Genomic DNA, 22,290 nt, shown 5'->3' with positions numbered 1-22,290 from the left:
CGGGCCGTGGAGTCGGGCGTATACTGGGCCAGAGGAAAACCTGGGAAGCTAGAATAAAAATCTGTCTGCCTTTATAAATCTTTCTATAGCACATTTTTTGAGATATGGGTTTGTTAATGCTAATGCTAATGTAAGCTAGCCCCAGTTTTTGTCATTTTCAAACCGACTTTGACTCAAATGATGTCACTTGAGGCACCTTGTTTAGGTTTTATTCACTAACTTTTGTCATTATTTGTATGATTTAATTGTCGTTCTTGATGTTTGACGACTGTGTTACAGTGAATATAAAGCGTTTATAGCACAAACGCTATAACGACAGTAAAAAGTGACCATATCTTCATGTGACAGATTTATTAACAGCATCTTTTCATCAAAGTATACGCAGGATAAAAACACAAAAACCTTGACTATGAGTTGGTTTCTGCGTCGGCTGCGTTTCTCAGGTGATAAATAAACAGAAACAGGAAAGCTTGTGTCACATGTCTTGCTCCCGCCTGCAGAGGAGAAGAAGTGTTAGCATCACTCACTCACACACAGTTTAACAACATTACAACAGGAAACAGTTTTAATGCTGCAGCTTGTTGTTGTTACTTTATATAATTAGACTCCTGTAATGGCAGGTTGAAGGTGCAGGAGAAGCAGAGCAGAGAAAGTCAGAGAGAGAGAGAGAGAGCGGGGCTTGTGCTGATCTATGTTTTATGTTTCTGTGTATGTATGTGTGCACATGCACCGAGGCGAGCGGCCGAGCACGTAAACAGCATATGTGCGAGCGCGCATGTTTATGTGTTGCTGTGTCCGAGCCGACGTGTCTGCAGCTACGACCGTTAGCACCCTGTGGTAAAAAAGAAAAAAAACCAGTTTGTCTCCCCCCACCACTTTACAAATGAAATCAGTGCTGTGAGGCTGTGGATTAATATCATAAGGAAGGCCAGAGTGGGCCATTAGAGTGGTGTAATGTTGCTCCGGGGCCTTGTGATGGATGGCCATCGGCGCTACGGCCCTATTTGCACACAGTCACCTCTGTGGTGGCCGCCATTAGCAGGACATGGGAGGTAAGGGCTCGGGGATGGTGGCGAGGTGGCGAGACCAAGGTTTTATTACAGAGGTGTGAGTGTGTGTTTGTATTTCGCTGCATGTGAGTGTACGAGTGTGTTCGTATTTGTGTGTTCGCAAGCAATTATGAGTGTGTGTGTGTGTGTGTGTGTGTGTGTGTGTGTGCTCAGACTCTTCAACAGACAGATGTTGCGCTCCCCGCCCTCCACTCTATCTAACGTGTCTGTCTCTCAGTGGACGGCGCTGGTAGGCAGCAAACACACTCAGTGTAATTAAGACAAATTAGCCCGGATGGCAGCTTGCAATAACAGCAACATATGTTGGGAGGTTTGTGTACAGAAGAATACAATCAGAATCATCATTAGTAAATCACTGATCACAAGCAGCATCACCAGCCCTCGCAGATTAATAACACGCCTTGAGCTCTTTTAAATTATTCATCTCACTTCCTTATACGTTTGTTCCTGCTCTCTTTGTTTCTCTTGTTGTCTTCCTGTTGTTGTTCCATCTCTCTGCGTCGCTCCGTCACTCTCCGTGTCGAGCTGTGGCCGTTTCATTTCAGAGACAGACGACAGCAGCTTCTCGTTCTCACTCGCTGAAATGATAAATGCCACAGTTAGACTGTCAGCTGCAGCGAGCTAACGTGAGCTAATGCTAACAGTCAAACTTTTTTGTTTTCAGAATACTGTAGCTAAAACAATGATGTAATGCTGTGAGATAAACACATTCTCCACCTTGGAATGAAATGAATAATTCATTTATCTCATTCTTTCCTCCTTTAATCACTGTTTTTTTCCCTGTTTCCACTTTAAGTTTTGCTCTTTCTGTTTCTCGGCTTCTCGTCGCAGGTGAGCCACTGAACCACTGGAGTTTTTGGCTCCTTGATCTCAGAAGAAGACAAAAGCACAAAGGCCTTACTCACAAATATATATTTCTTTTTATCCCTTTATGGATAATGGATGGTCATGTGATGTGTGTTTTCACGTGTGCGGACGTAGCCTCATTTCAATTAGCAAAATTAGCTAGCATAAGCTAATGCTGACAGTCAAACTTTGTCTCCAGCTGCCATGTTTTAATCAAAGACCCAGCAGAAAGTTTTTAATTTGCACTTTACGGTTAAAAAGATGACGTCGCGCTGAAAGAGTGAATCAGTCAGACGCCTTGATTTCTTTTCGTTTATTTATCTCATTCACTCTTCCTTTAATTCCCTTTCTCTCTCTCTCTTTGTTTCTCTCGTCTTCTCTCCTCCCCTTCCTGTTCTATCTCTCTGTCTTGCTCTATCGCTCTCCATGTCACTCCCCTTCTCCTCACTTCTCTCTCCATCTCCCTCAACATTTCAAAAGAATGAATTACTTTGGGCTGTCACTTGGCCCTGGCCAAGAATTCATTTTTGTGGGTCAAGTGTTTCAAACTGTCATCTTTGACAGGAACCATCTCATACAGTAACTACATGGATGGACCTTGACTTGGAGTGCTTTCGTTTTTTTTTTCCCTCCTCTCTCTCCCTCCTCCTCTCATATGCATGCTAAAAAGATCTCAGCTATTGTTGGTGCAGAAAGAAGGAGGGACGGAGCGATGGGAGAGACAGGAGTGCAGCCATGAAAAGGGCGGCAAAGCAGAGATCAATACTGGATTAATAGATTCAACTCAACCACATGCAAAGTTACATGAAGAGGTAAAATATCAAGGGCTCCAGCCTCACACTGAAACACTCCAGCGGGAGGATAAAGGAAGTCACTTGACACAACAGGAGTGCAGCAACATTTAGCTCCGCCAAGGTCTTTAACATCACTGACTCATTAAAGGAAGGAAGGTGCATAAAAAAGATTCTGGCTTAATGTGTGTGACGAGGTAAAGATGAAGTGAACATAAAGTGTACATGTGTGTGAGTGTGTGTGTGTGTGTGTGTGTGGGGGGAACAGCAGGGCTTCAATGGCATTGGACTTGAGCAGACAATCTATTTACAGTGTGCTCAGGGGAGCTTATAAACAAATGTTGAGTAATTTCAGCCAGGAGTAATTACCCTTGCCGTTGACAAGGAGAGTGTGTTAGCACTCCCCTTCACCCTCGGCCCTGTCCAGAAGGCTTGGAGCTTGTGCGCAAACACACACACACACATGCATGGACGTGCAGAGATCCACATCCACACAGAGGAGAACTTCCTGGTGTATGTGTGGCGTTTGTCCAGCAGTCAATACCACAAACATCCCTTCAGCCCGTCGCTCTCACCCTCATCTCAGAGCTGATTATGGAGGTGGATTCGTTTCAGTATTATTTGTGTGAACAGACGATCCGACACCTTCCACAAATACAAAGAATACATTTGTTCTCACAAATATAAAAAGGCAATATTGCAAATACACAAACTAATTCAAGTCAAAGTCACTCTAAATCAAATTATTCTTTTAATTGTGTAAAGTTGGAAGCAGCTGGCGCTCTTAGCAAAGAGTGAAAGATTATATGGATGTGATGTTGCTAACACAGATAACGTACGTCCACATCATCCACTCCTCTTTCAATATATAGTTTGAATAGATTTATAATCAATAAGAGGAAAGCAGCAGAATCCAGTCTGTTTAAATATTATTATCTAAATGACATTAAATTAGGAAATTTAGTGTTAATTTCATGGATTTTTAGTATTAAAACGACAATATCTATAATTATAACAATAATTTTAAATATTGTCTTTGAGGAAAATAACAATAATCCAACATAATACAAGGAAATGTTTGTGTTAGCTCGCTGGCCTTCATTAGGATTCTGTGAGCGCGGTCACTGGGATCAGATCATGTTATCGAATGAAAAAAAAAAACAAAAAAACAAGCAATCAAAGTCACATTCATCGCTCCATTGTTTTACATTTTAATCATTTGCAAGACTTAATTACAGGATTGAAACGTAACTAAGGAACAAGCAAATTAATTTTCACCTTAACCTTCGAGAGGCAAGCGGGCCACATACAGGCTTTATCCCACCTGATCGATTATGATCTCTCGGCTCAAACTCGAATAGATTCCCATGCAGATTCGTCCGGATCAATCCGCATTCCCGCCAAATCAATGGAACAGCTTTTCCAGACCTTCCAGAGACAATCGTATGATTAGGAGATGAGATGATAATGACTGGAGAAATAACACAGGATCAGAACAGATTAATTAGATCAAAACAAAGAAGACTTGTGTGTAATAAAAAAAAAGAAAAGAAACTACAACCTCTCAAGACGGAGACGAGAGTGTGAAAGAAAAGCAACTTCTTGTATTGGAGCGTTAAAAGCCACAGCGGCCTTTTCCTCCCTCATCCCCGTCTCCGTTCTCACAGCCTTTGATTCCTATCGAGCAGCGTAAAGATGTGAGAGGAGGCTGCGTCCCCTGACAACTGGGCGCCATGTGTATTCTGCAGCTGAGGCTATTAAACCGCACGGCGAGGAGCGCTGTGTGTGTGACACGCAAAAACCTCTGGGATGCAGAGATTCAATGTTCTGCACCATGAGAAAAAAGTTACTTGAGTAATGAAATTCTCAAAAGCAAAATATTAGACTAGATCGATATTTGCGAGCTTGATGTGAAGCTGTGGCCGTGTTGCATCCAGGGTTCAAGTTTCAAACTTACGCAGATCGTTGCCTTTAGTGTAAAACACACAGACTTTTTACGTTTGTCTGTTCTGAAACATGTAAAATCCAAAGCTGCAGGTTTGTAAATACGAAGGTTTTTAACCAGTAAATGTATTTCTTTGTGAATTTCATGCATTTCCTTCTAAACAAAATACATTTGTTTTATATTTTCAAAGCACAAAAACAGCCGAATTCAAAAATACAGACTCCGTACATCATCATGGTGGAATATGTAAAGTCACTTCAGCTCACAAATACAAAGAGGAAAACTGAGGGCAATTATTATTATTATTATTATTATTATTATTATTATTATTATTATTATTAGAAATGTAAAACAGTTTTACTAGTTGGATCAAACATGAAGTTTTAAAGTCTTTGCTCATGGTGGAAAAATCATTTGTATCAGCTGGGAATGAAACTGAGGTCGTCGGAGAGAAAGTCACTTTTTCCACATTTCACTGAACCATTTCAAAGTCAGCCTTCTCCTGCGTGTCCTCCACGTCGCACACGGAGGAGACGCTGAAACCTCCACTTCCCACTTCGCACAGAACCTCATTTGCATTTTAACGCTCTGGACTCGATTCACACGTTTCGATATCGGTGTGTTTTTGAGCGTGTGCGTGTACCTGTAAATGTTTCCCTAACACACACTTCTTTGTCCTGTCTTTGAACAACCCCCCCCCCCCCCCCCCAGTTGATATAATATGCTGGGAGGGTGGTGGGCCGCGTTAAGCGCCATTGTGTTGCCGTGGCCGAGGACTGCAGGAAGTTGCACTTGGCACGAGGCCCAGAAACAAGGTGAGGACAAACACTCGCAACAAACACTCACTGACGTCCACAAAACTGCAGACGCATATCTGCTACATAGCGCACGCTGGCGGTGTGTGTGTGTGTGTGTGTGTGTGTGTGTGTGTGTGTGTGTGTGTGTGTGTGTTGCAGGTGCATGTGAGCACGTGTCTGAGCAGCTACACCTTTCATCTGCGCTGAGGTTTCTGAAGGCTTCACTTTGCACGGGGCTCCTTAATTCTCCCTTAATTCATTTGCGCTCCAGATTCACTTGGCTGCTGGGATAACCTGGGAATGATAATGAAGTGGGGGGGGGGGCAGAGAGAGAGAGAGAGAGAGAGAGAGAGAGAGAGAGAGAGAGAGAGAGAGAGAGGGACATGAAAACATCATAGCACATGGCTCCTTCTCCTATCTCCCCTTTGAATGTGTTCAGAATGGATTTAGGGCTTTTCACTGAGTCTTTTAAGAGAAGACGGATCTTATTAGAGCTGATTGTTAGTCATAGGCCATTTCTGCCTCGGGAACCCACCTTACTTAACCCTTTCAAGGATGCGCAGGGAATGTATCATGACTAGAGTTGGGGTCTGATAACATTTTATCAAATCTGAATCCTTTCAAATGCCTTATCCAATCTGCTGGTTTTAGGCTTAACCCTGTTTCCAGACAAGAATGTCAATATGGGACGATTCTGCAAAACCCTGGATTATTATTCAGTGACAACATTTCTACTTCTCCCGCTCTCTACAACATCACTGCTACTGAATGGCTAAGGTTAGGGAGGGATGGTGGTTATGGCAAATCAATTGTAAGTCGTGCTACTGCTACATAGCTAACGTTAGCATTAACAGCTGTTTACTCTCCAGTCTAGAAGAAATGTTGTTCAGCATCAAACTTTATTCCTTTACTGAAGTTAGCATGCTAATCAGTCTTGTCACTTTCCGATACCGAGTCACTGCAGCGTCCGGATGCCAGCTATCGGAGCACAATCCTAAAAAGAACATAAAAAGTAAAGGAATGAATCTTGATGTTTGTCTCATATGGATCAAACTGAATGAATCAGTTTAGTTAAGGTTCAGTTCAGTGGGATTTACGTCCCGTGTAGCACCTTGAATCTTCGGGCGTCACTTAATTGAGCTCTACGTCTTGCTTAAATAAGTATTCAGACTGGGTTCAATTACTTCTCTGTAACTAATTGATCTTGCCTGAAACAATGGCACCACCGGAGAAGTCCCAGCAGGACGGAGGCCTCCCCTGCAGGAAAGCAAACGTAAACCCTGCCACTAATTGAAATGATTCCGATTAATATGGAGCCTAATCAAGGTTAACTACGCAGCATCGCAGTGGGTCATGCAAGTCGGAGCGCATTGCTGTTCCCTCCGTCTCCTTTTTGTTTTGACCCGGCACCTCTGTGTTTTGACAATCTCGCCCTCCTCAATACACAAAGCAACAATTCATCCTGCGGAGAAGAACAAGCAGACACTGGAAAAAAAAAAAAGGAAAAGGAGCTTGGAGCAGGGCCGATCGATAAACAGAGTCGGCGCTGTGATTTATTTACCGCTGTGTGTTATGTAGAGGCGAGAGGAGGGAGAAGAAAAGCCTTCTGATATGGCCACAGGCAGCCGACATAATGGGGCCCTCTCAATCTTCAGTGAGTGGCTTGTTGGATTGTCAGGCAGGTTTCCGCCGGTGTTCAAAAGTGCTATCCGATCAAACCCCCGAGACGCAAGCGACCAGACAGATGATTACTCACTGTAAACGATCCGGGAGGGGGGAAAAAAAGAGGAATAACTACAGCAGATATTGATGACTCAATAGACTCCTTGACAGACGATTCCGTTCGTGTCTGGATAAAGTGTTGACTGTCTTGGATCAAACATAATCGAGGCCCGTTATTGAGCATGAAAACCGTTTTTAATGTCATTAAATCCAGATCGAGCTCCTCCCCCTGCCTCCCCCTCTCCTTCCCCCAGCTTCCACGTCTCTGGCAGCCCTCTACAGTACGAGCATGTGAGACAGTGGGGGATGGGGATATGAGTTGTGTTGTTGGTGGTGGTGGTGGTGGTGGTGGTGGTGGGGGGGGGGGTGAGGAGGGGAAGGGAGGGGAGGAGGAGGAAAGGCATGGGTGAACAAGCGGAGATGGGAGAAGAAAAAAAGAAACCTCGGAGGCAATCATTTCTGGCAGAGCGGTGGCAGTCAGTTTGAGTGTGTGTTTTTCTTCTTTTCCTTTTTTTTTTTTGGGTTGTAATTTCAGACGGTTTGGACGTGGCCGACACTCGGCTCGGGCCAATAACAGTTTACAGACTGCTGATGTCATCACATTTTGACAAACTTCTCAATCTGGAGTGACCTTCGTGGTGCTCAAACACACTCACCTCTCTCTCTCTCTCTCTCTCTGCATCTGCTCTACTCCCCCTCATCTCGGAGCAGCAGTCGCCGGTAGCAGGGGATGTTTGGGTTTATTACAGGGATCTGACTAAAGGAAATGTACAATTTACATAATGGCCTGCTTTTATACAGTAATGAGGAATATGGGCTGAAACGCAGCCTGTGAAATTCTGTGGAAATGTAAACAAACTTAAGGAGAGACGTGTATTTGCCAAGTGTCCCAGTGTGAGAAATAAAGTCTAAGTTTGGTCAGTTACTGTTGAGCAACGAGGAAGTGACTGAGTCTATATTTACTGTACTGAAGTACAGTAGCTGCTGTTTCCTTTTTATGCAACTTTATACTTTATACTTCTACATTTATCTGACAAACAGAAGCTCGCTTGTTTCTCCAGGCAATGAAGGCTCCAACGTATCCCACAATTCATTGCATTCGACAATGAAAATAATATGGCAGCAAACGACACTAACACACTTTTAAATTTAAGTTTTGGGCTTAAAACCTCAAGTGAGGTGTTGTCAAGGTTGCTAGGCGACAGGAGCGGCGCTTCGTGACCCAATGGGCTGTAAGGGCACAGCTAGTGGCGCACAGCTGTAGTTACTCCCTTCTTTGCCAATTAAAGGCTCCTATAGCTGACAGACCTCGAGTCACGCTGTCTATTTTTAAAGTAGCTATCTGCAAGTTTTTGCTATTGCTACATGGCTAATGTTAGCATTAGCAGCAGTTTACTCACCAGGCCTTCAGCCACAGTTGTGTTTACAATACAAGAGGTTGTAATACTCCCTCTGAGCAGCGCTACGTCTTCAGAGCAGACTGGACGCTGCAGTGACTCGGTATCGGAAAGTGATGAGACGATCAGAAATAGCTGGTTAGCATGCTAACTTAAATTTGTGTTTGTTTCCACCTCTGCAGACAGATGTTGGTGAGTAAAGGAATGAAGTTTGATGCTGAACTCACAACGTTTCTTCTAGACTGGTGAGTAAACAGCTGCCAATGCTAACGTTAGCTATGTAGCAATAGCAAAACCTATAAGTAGCTCTTTTGAAGTAAAAGTAGGTGACTCAACAAAGTTAAAATACTGTGTTACAAGTAAAAATACTACATTCAAAATGGAACTGAAAAATCTGCCAAATATACTAATCAAAATTTTTATATTACCAATAATAAAATGATTTTATACGACATATAGCTCCTTTTTCTTTTTGTGTCCTTACAACTTACTGTGCATCATTATGTATTAGTGTTTCTGCAATATATATATTCTGACACTGTGGCAGCACTATGAATATAAACTTTACCAAATAACCAAAATATTATGGTTCAACTGTGTGAAAGGATTTTTGTAACAATGTCCGCTTTTATATAATTATTAAAGTCAAACAATGTCTTATTTAAAATCAATTGAAATGAACATAATTGGACCATGGCAGGTGTCAATGAGTCCATCTGCCATTGGACAAAAAAGGTTTTGAACCACTTACTTTCCACTTACTTACCATTAAACTTGCACATTAAGCAAACACTTAAAAAAGTGTTTCACCACAGTTCACACATGAAAGTGTTTTTATCCTCGTTTAAGTGATTCTGAGATATTTTAGAAAAACTGAATAATACATTTTCAAATGGGTCTGATGTCGAAAAATGCAAATCAGCATCAGCAACCTGTGGAGGAACCTGGGACTGACACTCAACTCATCACTCAGGGCCTGTCCTCGCCAACCCTTACCCCACCCCCACCCCCCCACTCCCCTGCAGATCTCCTCTTTCCATCCCATTCCTGCCCCCCCCCCCTCCCCCCCCCCTCCGCTGGAGGCCTTCGCCCTGGGGCCCACCTGACTGACAGCTGTTGATTTGGATCTCTCCATCACACGCCAGATAAAAGAGGGATTCAGGACTCATTCGTGCTTCTCCCTCCGCTCCGTTCCTCCCTGCAATCCTCGCCGCAAACGCAATTCCCAGGCACCGGACTTCAACAGGGCCTCCTAATGAAGTCATTCCCAGCACACATGATTGGGTGAGATTGCCACCACCACACCAACACCACCACCACCACCACCACCACCACCATCGCTGCTGCCTCTGCTGCTGCTTCCACCACAATCCACCCCCCCCACCCCCCCCTACACATCTCAGGGCTCCCATCCCCCCATCTCCACTGAGTGTACTCATGTGGAAACAGCAAGTGGTTGTGTGCATTTTCTGTGTGCATCCCTGTGCGTGCATGTGTGTGTGTTTGTACATTTGCGACATGTGCAATGTGTGTGTGTAGGTGTGTGTGTGTGTGTGTGTGTGTGTAGGTGTGTGTTCTTAACTAAGCTAACACAGCCTGACTGGCTACTAATTGGATGTCTCCATCGGCAGTTATACACGATGTGGCATTATGGCTGAGAGAAAATTACATAGGAAACTACAGCTCCAGCACGATGCAGTGTGGAGGAAACAGAACAAGTGCAGCAGCGAGGGATTTTCCTCGCACCTCGCAGTAAAAGAAAATATCACATGATGATCAGATGACGGTGTCGGCGCAGTATGTGCTGTGATAAAATCAATCACAGAGGCAGAAATTGCGTTATTTCAACCTGTCCATCACTGTCTGGGAGGAGGAAAGACTTTGATGAGTAATGATCTGAAAAAAAGGGAGACAGCTAATGAATCTCTCATAATGTCACCCACCAAAAACAAACAAAAAAAACAACCCCCCCCCCCACATGCTAAAAAAGAAAGAACTGTCTTTGTGGAGGTCTCTCGCCTAATGCACATCACAGTCCCTGATAGTTCACTCAGCGACACCTCCTCAGGAGGAATCCTCCAGAGACAAGCTCGCTGGCTGTCAGTCGGTCGGTCTGCCACTCACGGCTAACGCGACAGCCCGTCCCCGAGTGCCTGTGAACACTCCACAAGCGCCGCCAATCTGACAACACACACACACACACACACACACACACACACACACAAAAACAAACCAAACCAGAGAGTGTTTCTGAAGGTACCCTCCTGTGACGCCCGAAAAGGCTTGTTTCAAGTTTTTTCCTGCCAAGGGAGGAGGGCAGCGGAGGGAGGATGACTCAAGTCTGACTCCCTGTTAGCGAGGGGGCTGATGATCTAATGGATCTGATTTTTGGCGCCTTTGAATCTCGATGATGGCGTAAGAGAAACGCTGGACTAACTGCAGCCAGCTGTTAAACCTAAAGAACATCTCTGATCTGGAAAACCGACTGATACCTCGTAGATAAACCGAGCAGCTACTTTATAACATCTGCAGTTTAATTACAGAATCACATTATTAAATCTTTTTTTTTTTTAACGAAATCGAGGCTTATTCCTGTTGTGATTTAGAGTCTCTGATAAGTGTCAATTAATAAGCATCTAACGAAGAATTTGCATGAGAATAAATGCAATGCATTATCAATATGCCAACATCATGCATTATTAAAGATGAACACCATTAACATAATAATATATTAGCATAATCAAGGCCATCATTTGCATGGGAGATGTTCTTGTAAAACCACACAGGATCTCCATGCATCAGCAAAAGCTAAAGCCAATTCAATGTTAGCGACGTCTTCATCTTCATCTTCATCTTCATCTTCTTCTTCTTAAGAACTGATAAGTTTACTCCACTACATTTATCTAATGGCTATTGTCAATATTTTCTTTATAGATTCAGATTTGACATATTCAGATATATGATAATAAAATATGATTATTATGGTTTATATTATGGATTATATATTGAAATACAGAACAGTAAATAAAGCAGGTAAAACAAGCTCCATCTAACCCAATAAAACTTATATATTAGTAATAAGGATCAAATAATATAATATATAATAAAGTATCAAAGAGTAGTTTTAAATTTAATTTTGAAATAACACATTCTTAATTGTAAAAACAAAAAGTTGACTATATATATATATATATATATATATATATAATAAAACACACCATTGCTAACTTGGGGGCTTGTTGCTACAGCTTTACTTGGTGTGGTGGCTAACGCTAGCTAATGTTAGCTATATCTCTGTAGCAGACGTTATTGATTTTACCAGCCTTCTCAACTTGTGCTAACATAAAAAAAATGGTTCCATAAATATCACTTCAGGCCACGTCGGTCTCACAGTAAAAGTTACAGTGGTATGTAAAAGTTTGCTAACACTCCCTTTGGCAGATATCGCAGCTTTTCTTTCTGTAGCTACAGAAGTTTTCAGCCTCTTCTCTCTGCAGATCACTTCAGGTTGGGGAGATATTTTAGGCTGCTGTGCACACAGCTGGTTTAATATCTACTTACAGGTGGGGTGACTGTGAAGGCCGTTCCGAAAGCTGCAGTTTGTGTTTCTTGAAGTGGTTCGTGGTTCATTGCCCTGTTGTAGACGCCGGCCTCTCTTCACTCGCTTGACTGACGGCAGGACATCTGCATCCAGAGTGTGATGATATTTAGTGGAGTCTATTCTTCCTCCTATCAGTGCAGTGTTACCTGTGCAACCAGCTGACGCTCACAGCAGAATATCTGGTGGTTTTATCCACTGCTGATATAAAAATATTGGTTAGTAAACTTTTTTTTTAAGCATTTTAACCTTGTTGCATCACGTACTTTTACTTCAAAGGAGCTACTTATAGGTTTTGCTATTGCTACACAGCTAACGTTAGCATTGGCAGCTGTTTACTCACCAGTGTAGAGGAAACGTTGCGAGCAGCATCAGAGAGCTGTCTGCAGAGGTGGAACTCAACCCTGTTGTGTTAGCATGCTAACCAGCTAGCCCCGGCCTGTCTCCTCACTGTCCGATAGCGAGTCGCCGTAGCCTCCGATCCGCCCTGAAGACTGACGAAGCTCCACGATCTGCGGCAGAGAAACATAACGCTATAATCTCATTTTCTATTCCAGATCTATTGTTGCAGTTTTAAAATGTGTGTAGGTTTATTGCCCATACTGTCGACCTGTTGGGACACGTGTCATCAACATGTGATAGGAAAAAAGACAATATAATTAATTGCAATTGCGAGTCAGAATCCCTGGTATCAGGTTTGGATTTTCGTCATTAAATCAGAAAGGTATGTGTTTTCAAGTTGGATTCAAAGTGAAGCAACGTGCCCCTGATAAAATAAAGCAAAGGCACTTAGCATGTGTTCTCCTAGTTAAGATTCCCTCTCAGCAGTAATACAATGTTTCTGAGTGTCTGCTGGAAAACAAGTGGAAGGTCAAGAACACGAACAATAGATGTTGATTCCAATTATGTGTAAAGCATTGAACAAGATGCGCTAATGATGGCGTTGTCGGGAGAAAAAAAAGGTGTTTATGTGCTACTCTCCTAAAGCCTGTGGAACAGTTTATTAAGCAAAGGCTTTATTTCCATAAAGGCTGATAAGACTTCAAATGATTCAGTGAAAAACAGTCCTGGCATCAGCACAGCAAAGCAGCGCCTGTATTTATCTCTCCGACGCTGGGAGACAATCAAGACAAAGATGATAGCACATTTTGAAATGCAGCACAGAGACATAATGAGATTGCAGCTACTTCAGGAACAAAACCAGACAAAATGCTTTTTTTTTCATAAATGGCTCCTTGTTTTATTCACTCACACCAAAAAAATAAAAAAAAAAGGCCATCGTTTTCAATTAATGAAGCAGGGAATTGAGTCCGAGGTCCTGCGGGATATGGATTAACCATGATGGCTTGAGGGCCCAATCTCACACTGAGCCTGCGCTGCCGTTTGCATGGAGGAATTTCTCATTCAAGGCCTCGATCGCCCCCCCCACCCCCAACCACCACCACCTCCTACCTCCAGCTCATCCATCCATTCCTCATCCTAAGGTGAGTTGCTTCAGTGCAGACCGCTATTAGTGGCGGGGGGAGATAAAACTGTAAGTGTTGCTCCCAATTAGTGCATCAGTGACCGCTCTGTGCCTCCTCCACGGCGAGGCCTGCGAGGAGGAAGGTGGGGAAGGAGGGAGGAGGGGAGGTGGTGGGGGGTGGGGGGTGGGGGGTGGGCGCAGCGGGCGAGAGATTGGTAGGAAGGATGACAGGAAAGGAGAGAATGGCGTGAAGACGACGGGCTTTGGAGAGGAATAAAAGAAGGGAGCGGGTTAGAGATAAAGAGGAGGACAAGAGATGAAACAAAAAGGGAGAGAGGAGAGTGAGTGGTGGTACAGAGGGAGGGGGGGAGGCGTGGGGGGGGGAGTGACTAAAAAATGGCTTAAGCATTCATTTTGAGTGGCGAGACAGGTCCTATTAACATTTAACAGCGTTTGCGCAACTTGGTGTGGAGGTTAGGATGCAAATGAGGAGGAATTAAAACTGGCCAGAGGTTTGTCATTGATGGATTGCAGTCTGGCGCTGCTCACCACTTCCTAGTGTCCATCACAGACGATTACTGTATAATTAAACCTTATTTCTGGACTCTCTGGCGCATAATTACTTGTGTGGGAATGTAACCATCATCTAAAAGCTCCAGCAAAATGCTTTAGCATTTAGTCTGGCAGGCTGCAGTCATTTCACAGTCCAGTGACAGATAGAGCCATCTGATGATCAGCAAAAGAACAGTCACTTTTAATAAGAGGTGGGAAAAAAATATTAGGCGACAGTGTGCTGATTATAGGAAAATTAGGCTTTCAAGTGGTAAAGTCCTTTGTGTTATTTGCATAATTTATTCCAGCTTTACCCGCCTGTTCAACCACCTCTGGTTTCTTTTTTTCCTTTTTTTTTTGCGAGCTGTGGGCAATTTCCTCTCATATTTGAATAGATTGCACATTTAAGACTACTTAAGGAAAATGATCACTTAGCATATTTTAATTGTCGCGCAGAGCGAGCGGAGGTGTGAGGCGAAGCTTATGGAGCGAGGACCCTTTAAAGTGAAGAGGACGCGGCCGTGTTGTGGCAGATAACCTCCAGGTTCACGCACACGCACACGCACACACACACACACACACACACACATATATGCACTGACTCATACACAGCACATCCATTCGGTTCTGTGTGTTGCAAACATTTAAATTATGAATAGAGGTAAAGATATTCAATGAAAGTCAATTTGCGCAGCTGATTCCTGTATCACGGTGAAAACAGGGGATTTACAGGCTGTTCAGTATTTATAGAGCAAAATGATCAAATCAACTTTATATTTGACAAAAAAAAAACAAAAGCTTGGACTGTAAATTATTACTGATCATGGCTATTTCATGTTCCAGAGTGGAGGAATAAAGAAAACAGCAGCCACACGTTGCTCTCTAACCTGTTGTGAAGGGTCTGAGTTCTCACAGATAATTATAGAGGCTATACAGCAGCTTCCCACACCTCAGCTCCACATATATAATGATAGCTTGGAAATGCAGTGGGCAAAATGCACATCATTTTCATTAAGAGTACTCACATAATCCAAATTCTTTGTGATGGAGGAAGATAATTAATGCTTTAATGTTTTGGTCTTGCCACTCTCGCCACAGCAAGAGAAATGAATTGTTACATTTTAATGAGAGAAGCGACAGCTTTGGCTTCCTGCGCAACACGGATGATTTTATAATTGCACACAAGGGTGACTAACTCAAGGCTCATTAAGGTGATTTTTCAGCAGGACAATACATTTATTTTTCCATTCTTCTGACAAATCATAAAATAATAATTCTGATAATATTTTTTTTTTTGGATCAGATATAAAAACAAAAAAAACAAAAAACGACATTTACAAGAAATAATCTCCCAAGAAAATGTCTTTAATGAATCGTTTGTTGCTGCTTGTACCTCAGATTACATGAAAATACATTTAAGTTGACTGCAAGTATGGCAACATATTCACACATATAAACAAGTGGTGCATTTGTATTGTATGTATAGGTATGTACAACAGAAACACGTTACACTCTGGTTTAAAGTTGTGCAAGTGTGTTATATATACTAACAATTTATAAAATTCAACACACTAAATAAAAAAAAGAAGAGTGTGCCCACGTATATACACATTCACACGCGCACAACCACAGTAGTTCACAAAAGATTAAAGCAAATGTATTGGATTATACATTTCCAGGTCACCTTTAGGTTGACCCCCCCCCCCCAGCCCCCCCCCCCCCCCCCACAAATCACTTGTGAGTGTGTTTTTGACGTCAGTGTTATGAGGTGTGTGTGTGTTTTGCCTATAGCTCGGATCTGACACACAGTGACAGACACACACACACACACACACTAGGCTATGCTGCAGCCTGCGGTTGCACCATCAGCTAAATGTTTAAGTACAGTCATCTGAGGTAGACTGCGCAAAATCTTATGGTGTTATTCTCCCCACTTCTTCTTCTTCTAATTTTTTTATTTATTTTTCAATGCATTTTTCACAAATGTCTGACATTTGGAAAGACGTAAATCAAATACCACGTGTGTTTTGTAGCCATGAGGTAGAAAATGCTTTAAAGAAGAACTCTAGCGTCCATTGAAGGAAAGATTTCCCTAAAGAAAACCAAAAAAAACAAAAAACAAAGCTAGATTGAAACACTGTAGAAAAAGATCAAGACACAAAGGAAGGACCACAAAACACGTAACAAACAAGCGTAGCATTGACCGGCGTGTTTCAAGTCGTCTGTTTGTCGGCGGTGGAGAGCGGGGTGAGAGAGAGCGCCTGTGCTGTTGTGGTGTGCTCTGAAGTGCATTAGTAGGGTTTCTGTCTGGAGGGACTCTCTCTCCAGAGGATTTGCTGACAGAAGGAATTCTGGTACAGATTGTTTTGAGGGTGGTTTTCTGACGGACCACTCTGCTTTCCCCTTGTGCTGCCGCCACACCGCCTGGCTGTCTTTCCTTTCCGTCAATTTTGCTGATGCTCAGCAGAACCCCCCCCCCCCCCCCCCCCCCCCTCACACACACACACACACACACACACACATCAGGTGCCTATACCAGAGATAGCAACACAGAGTGGGCCTGCACAGACTGTTTCTAGCTCCTACTTCAACAGTGATAAAAAAAAAATGTGTAAAACTGATCATCAGTTCTGATAAATGGAATCTCCTTCAGGAGAAATACCAGAAAGAAAAAACAAAGCGATGTCAGTGGCATTGAGACATTTCAACGGAACAAATATTACACACAAAAATGCTTTAGTGCACATACAATAATCTTTAAATACTCCCGGGCCACGACAGTAGAGCTAAGTGACAGGGAAGAGACAGAAATACATTCTGATGCAACACAACGGGCGACAGAGAGAAGACTAGTGCTGAAATTCCCCAATCACGTTACAAAGCTCCTCAGCGAACTGAAAATGCACTTAGATCATGTGCTTCATGACATCTGTAGATATAGTGGGGGGGGGGACGACGACTGACAACACAGTTACAGACGGGCAACAATGACCAACACTGGTTTGAATTGGATTAGTTAGTTTTGATTCAAATTAATTTCATGATGCAGCCTGATGAAAATAATGTGCAGTTTTGCTAATTGTGTGTACGCCCTCTGGTTGGACAATAACATTGCCACGACAATAATAACACAAACTGCATTACAGAGATGAGGGTCAGTGGAAACGGCCGTTATCAAATGACGATATGTACTGGATGAATCTATGATTACAATTACAAATCCAGCTACTAATCCAATTCAAAGACAGAGAATCAGCGTGAGCAACAAGGCAACTCTGCAGAACGTCCATATCTTGGTGGTGACACGTATCAAATCCAACTTAAAAACTAGGAGAATATCTGGGATTAGCTTCCTGGATGCTAGTTTACTCGTGTAAGAACAGATGAGCTGCGTACTGATTATTGTGAGTAAACTAGACACAAAGATGTTCAGTCAAACATTTCATTTAAGACCCACACAGAGAGATACAGTAAATTGTGACTGATAATAGAATAGCTTGACATTTTGGGAAACACTATTTACTTTCTTGCTGAGAGTTAGAGGAGAAGGTCGATACGACTGAGACATACATGTGTTTTCAGTACAAAGCTACAGGCAGCAGCCCGGAGCACAATCCTCCTCAGAACTACACGTTGTTGCTTTTACACTTACAGGAAGTGCAGCCGCTGACAGGAGACTCTGGCCAATCACAGGTCTTTTCACAGAGAGAGAGAGAGAGAGAGAGAGAGAGAGAGAGAGAGAGAGATGGCTGCTCACACTAGCTAACTGGTTGCTGACACTAGCTAACTGGCTGCTAACACTAGCTAACTGGTTGCTGACACTAGCTAACTGGCTGCTAACACTAGCTAACTGGCTGCTCACACTAGCTAACTGGCTGCTAACACTAGCTAACTGGTTGCTAACACTAGCTAACTGGTTGCTAACACTAGCTTCATATTTAGCGTACAGACATGTAAGTGGCAAACGATCTTCTCTTCCAACTTGAGGCAAGGAAGCAAACAAACATATTTCCCAGACTATTCTTTGAATTTGTTTGGAGGAGTTTTTTAGCATCAAGCTCGTCCGTGTCAGAGAAATAATCTTCCTTTGCTAAACGACATGACAAATGAGCTATTTGAGGTATTTTGCGCAGAAGTTAGCTGACTGATGGAACCTCTATGCAGCCTAACCATATAGCCTAGATCACATAATATAAACAATGTTGATTATGGTTGTTTTAATAAATATACAACTCCCACCGCCCCAAAACCAGCCCATCTCTTAACCCCCCACCCCACCACCCCCCCACCCCGAACAACAAAGCTGGGCAACACATTTTTAAAGAGCAATGGAAATAAGCTTCAGGACTGGTCGAGAAGAAACAGGTAACAAACGCACCTGCAGGGAGGAACAAAAATGGAAAGAAATAATGTTTTTACTCTCACTATAGATGATGTCCCATCAATCCAGAACATATCTAGTACATTCATTGTCACCTCTTTGCTATTTATCCTAGCCAGCTGAGGTACACCTAACACTGCTTTTGCTAGACATAAACCACCTCGGATTCCCCTCTCAGATCTTAGTGCTTTTCGTCAAGATATCTTGAGGTACTGTACAATTCACAAACGCTTTCCTGAGTTTTGTTTGTTACGTTTGTTTGTTTGTTTGTTTGTTTTGCAGACACAGGATCAGGAGAGATGAGTGTGAGTAAGGGCCCAGACTACCGCCGCTCTGATGGATTACTGCTCTTAGCAAGACAATACAGAATTGATTGACCACCGGCAATGGCGCCTGTCAATCTGTTGTTCAGACTCACTGCTGAAGTTTTAAAGCTCTTAATAATCATCAGCTCATGCCATGAATGTAGATTGTGAGGCAAGGAAAGAAAGAAAATCAGAAAGCACCACTTCAGGCACTTGGATAGCCAAAGTAAATCTCAAGAACAACAACAGAACGATATATACACAGACACTGGGGCATCTTTCCTCTGAAGCAGACTTGCTTGCAATGTGTAAACAATGCCTGGCTTTCTGGAGTGTCAAGCATTCAAATTAAAACTCTTGCTCATTAACCGCAAAACTGCCAGTTGTCTCGTCAGACCAGGTCTCTCGGAGCGTCTCAAGCTGCTTGTGAGAACTCGGTGGGCTTGCGTTGGCCTTTGCGTGCCTTCCCCTCCAGCACAATGCTTCTGCCCTGAGGAAAGGAATTATGGATGCCTCTTTTTCTCAAGGGCGGAGTCTATCTTTTCACTGGCTGCAGCCGAACATTTTGTTCCACTCAGTGTACGTGTCAATCTCTTTCTGTGATATACTGGCTTGGAATTTACAAAAGACACTCTCAAAGTCCTGGTAGGTGAGGGGCCTTATCTGTCCCCTGGGCATCATACCTGTCATGTCCATGCCCTGTGCAGAGACGTGTAACAGACTTACAAGGGCTTCCTGGCAGAGTCTGGCCAGATCCAGTCCGGAGAAGCCCTCTGTACGCTGGACCAGCAGCGCCAGCTCCTCCTCGCTCACGCAGTACTTGTGCTGAGACTGGGCCAGGAGCTGGTTCACCATCTGGTGTCTGGCTGCGCTGTCCGGCAGGGGCACCAGGACCCTCCGGGAAAAGTACCTGCGCAGCCCTTCGTCCATGTCCTGGGGTCTGCTTGTGGAGCAGACCACCAACACTTGGTTGCCCGCGTCCTCGCCGGAGCCCAGGAGCAGCGAGTCCAGCTGGGCGAGGAGCTCCCCCTTCAGCCGGTTGATGGGACTCTCTTCACTGAGGTGGGCCGACAGCAGCATGTCAACCTCGCTGATGAAGAGCACCGAGGGCTGCCGGCAGCGCGCCACCAGGAAGGACGCTCGGATTATTTTTTCTCCATCCGCCAGCCACTTGGTGGCCAACGTGGACCCGCTGAGCTGAAGGAACGGCGCCCCCAGCTGGCTGGCCAGGCAGCGACCCAGCAACGTCCTGCCACTGCCCCTGGGGCCAAACAGCAACACGCACCGAGGGGCCGGTCCTAAGCTGCTGAACATGTCCGGGCGGAGGATGGGCCACAGCACCTCCTCCTTCAGAGTCGCCTTGGCCAGTTCTAGACCTGCGATGTCACTCCAGTCCACGGGGGGGCCCTGCTGAACGATTTCAGAGGTAACCATGTCGAGGAGGTGAGGGTCACTGGTTTTTAACTGCTCTTCTGCGGGCCGGGAGGAGGACGTGGACGAGGAGGAGGTAGGCCCCGGCGCTGAGTGGGAGAGGTGGAGGCGGTGATCGTCAGCACCTTGCTCACTGAGGGAGGGGGAGGTGAAGCTGGCGAGGGAGTCTGCTGAGCGGGAACCCCCCAGGGTGGAGGAGACATACGCCGGAGGAGTGAGCGGCCCACCTGCTGCCTGGCTGCTGTACTTCCTCTGCTGCTCTGACGACATGGTGGACTGTTTCTGAGGATTAAAAGACGACTTCTCCGCACTCCTGTCGAAGCCGCCGCCGCCGCCGCCGCCGTTGGAGCCTCCGTTTGCACTGCTGCTGTCCGCCACCCGGTACATGGGGCTCTCGGCGGAGCTCCGAGCCTGACCGTAGCCGAAGTTACCGTAGGAGGAGTCTATCTCTCCTTGGCCTGTCATGTAGAAGGCCTTCCTCTTCAGGGAGTTGGAGGAGCTACTGCTGAGGGGGGTCGGGGCGATGGGGGTCAGGTTGTGGCTCTGGTATGGGTATCCAGGTAAAGCAGAAGACGGGGGAAGGGGTGTCGGTGCAGCGATGCCTGAGGGGAGGTATGAGGATGGAGGGGGTGCTCCCCCAGGGCTGTATCCTGGCCCGACTGAGCTCTGAGCTGGGTAGCCTGCTGGGGGGTAATTATAACTGGACAAGTTGGGGGAGCCTCCGTTGTAAGCTGGGACTAAAGTGGGGTGGGAGGGCGGCGGAGGAGGTGGCTGAAGGAGCCCGGAGCTGTGCAGTGGGGAGGGAAGAGCTGGGGTGGGGGCGGACTGCGAGCTGTAACTACTGTGCAAGTAGGAGCCGCTGTACGCCGGGCCGTATTCCTGAGAGGGCATGGAGGAGGAGTGGAGGGCGGTGGCGGTGTGGCTCCCACAGCTGCTGCTGGAGTAGCTGGGCTCACTCAGGGTGCTGGAGGCCAGGCCCGGGGAGCTGCACATGCCCGACACCACCTCCGACGCCGCCGCCACCCCTCCTTTTCTCACCGAAACCCCCTCGGGGATGCAGCTCATGGGGTAGACGCCGTCCTGCCAGGGCTCCGATTCGCCTTTCCGTCCGTTCATCACCCCGGGAGCCTCCGAGTACGAGCCCGGCATCTCCAAAATACCCGAGTACTTCTCGGCATACTTCTTGAGCAGGTTGGAGGCGGTGAGGGCGGAGATGTCGTCGTTGGCCCAGGCGTACTGGTAGGCGGTGGAGCGCTGCAGGTGGCCGGGCAACGCCCTGTAGGCCTCAGCCTTGTGGGCTGGCGAGCGCGTGGTGGAGGAGATGTCGAAATGCTGTTCGGCCCACTGGCTGTGCTCGGGGGTCCACTGCATCTTTAAGCCTGGGGGACGGAACAGACAAAAGACAAGCGGGTGAACACACCGACGAATTTAAACTGCGATTCAAATTAAAACCTTCACATGAGCTGCACGATTCATTTTCCTTCCTGATATTTATCACGAGAGGGTTTTGTGTCAAACTACACATGAATCTGTAATTTCTGCACATCGTGAGGAGGCGGGCAGAGTGTGTGTCGGCAGGTGTGGTGTGCTACAGAGGGATGGTGGTGGGGCTGGTTACGGCAGCCTAATGCACCCCGGCCAGACCAATAAGACAGAGGCATGGAGGGTCATTCTATAATCCCCGGCTCATCTGAGGTGGCTGGAGATGGGTTTGAAAATGCACCTCGCCGAGCGCCTCAAAGCAACACACACACACACACACACACACACACACACACACAAACACACGTGCACGCACCCCCCCCCCATCCCCCCTGCACATGCTGCTTTCATCGAACACACACTCACATAAAAACACACACACCTCTGCTCAGACACACAGGCGTTTAAAAAAAAAAAAAACTATCTCTGCTTGCACTCAAGCGTGCTGACGTGCACGTGCACACACACACGAGCTCACAAGCTCACATCCACTGACCCAGACGGACAA

General features: G+C 45.2%; 1 protein-coding gene across 11 annotated transcripts in view; it reads right to left on the bottom strand.

Annotated features, from left to right (window-relative positions):
* Positions 1-346: 346 nt before the first annotated feature.
* Positions 347-22,290, bottom strand: part of LOC130165557 (fidgetin-like) — a 50,053-nt gene continuing 28,109 nt past the window's right edge. For 2 of the 11 annotated variants that reach the window (XM_056370914.1, XM_056370912.1), the window contains exon 3: positions 18,818-21,679. In XM_056370914.1, the coding sequence (XP_056226889.1) occupies positions 19,413-21,679 (2,267 nt within the window). In that variant the 3' untranslated portion in view covers positions 18,818-19,412. Of the gene's footprint in view, positions 1,649-3,076; positions 3,353-3,985; positions 4,179-4,268; positions 4,820-5,640; positions 5,744-7,010; positions 7,434-9,670; positions 9,799-12,129; positions 12,368-12,509; positions 12,679-18,817; positions 21,680-22,290 lie in introns of those variants that run through there. The other 9 variants (XR_008826830.1, XR_008826827.1, XR_008826833.1 and 6 more) reach the window with 9 other exon arrangements.

Source organism: Seriola aureovittata, chromosome 24 (assembly GCF_021018895.1).
Source record: "Seriola aureovittata isolate HTS-2021-v1 ecotype China chromosome 24, ASM2101889v1, whole genome shotgun sequence".
NCBI classification, from domain to species: Eukaryota; Metazoa; Chordata; class Actinopteri; order Carangiformes; family Carangidae; genus Seriola; species Seriola aureovittata.
The sequence above is the reverse complement of the archived record's forward strand: the minus strand, read 5'-3'. Positions and strand labels throughout refer to the sequence as shown.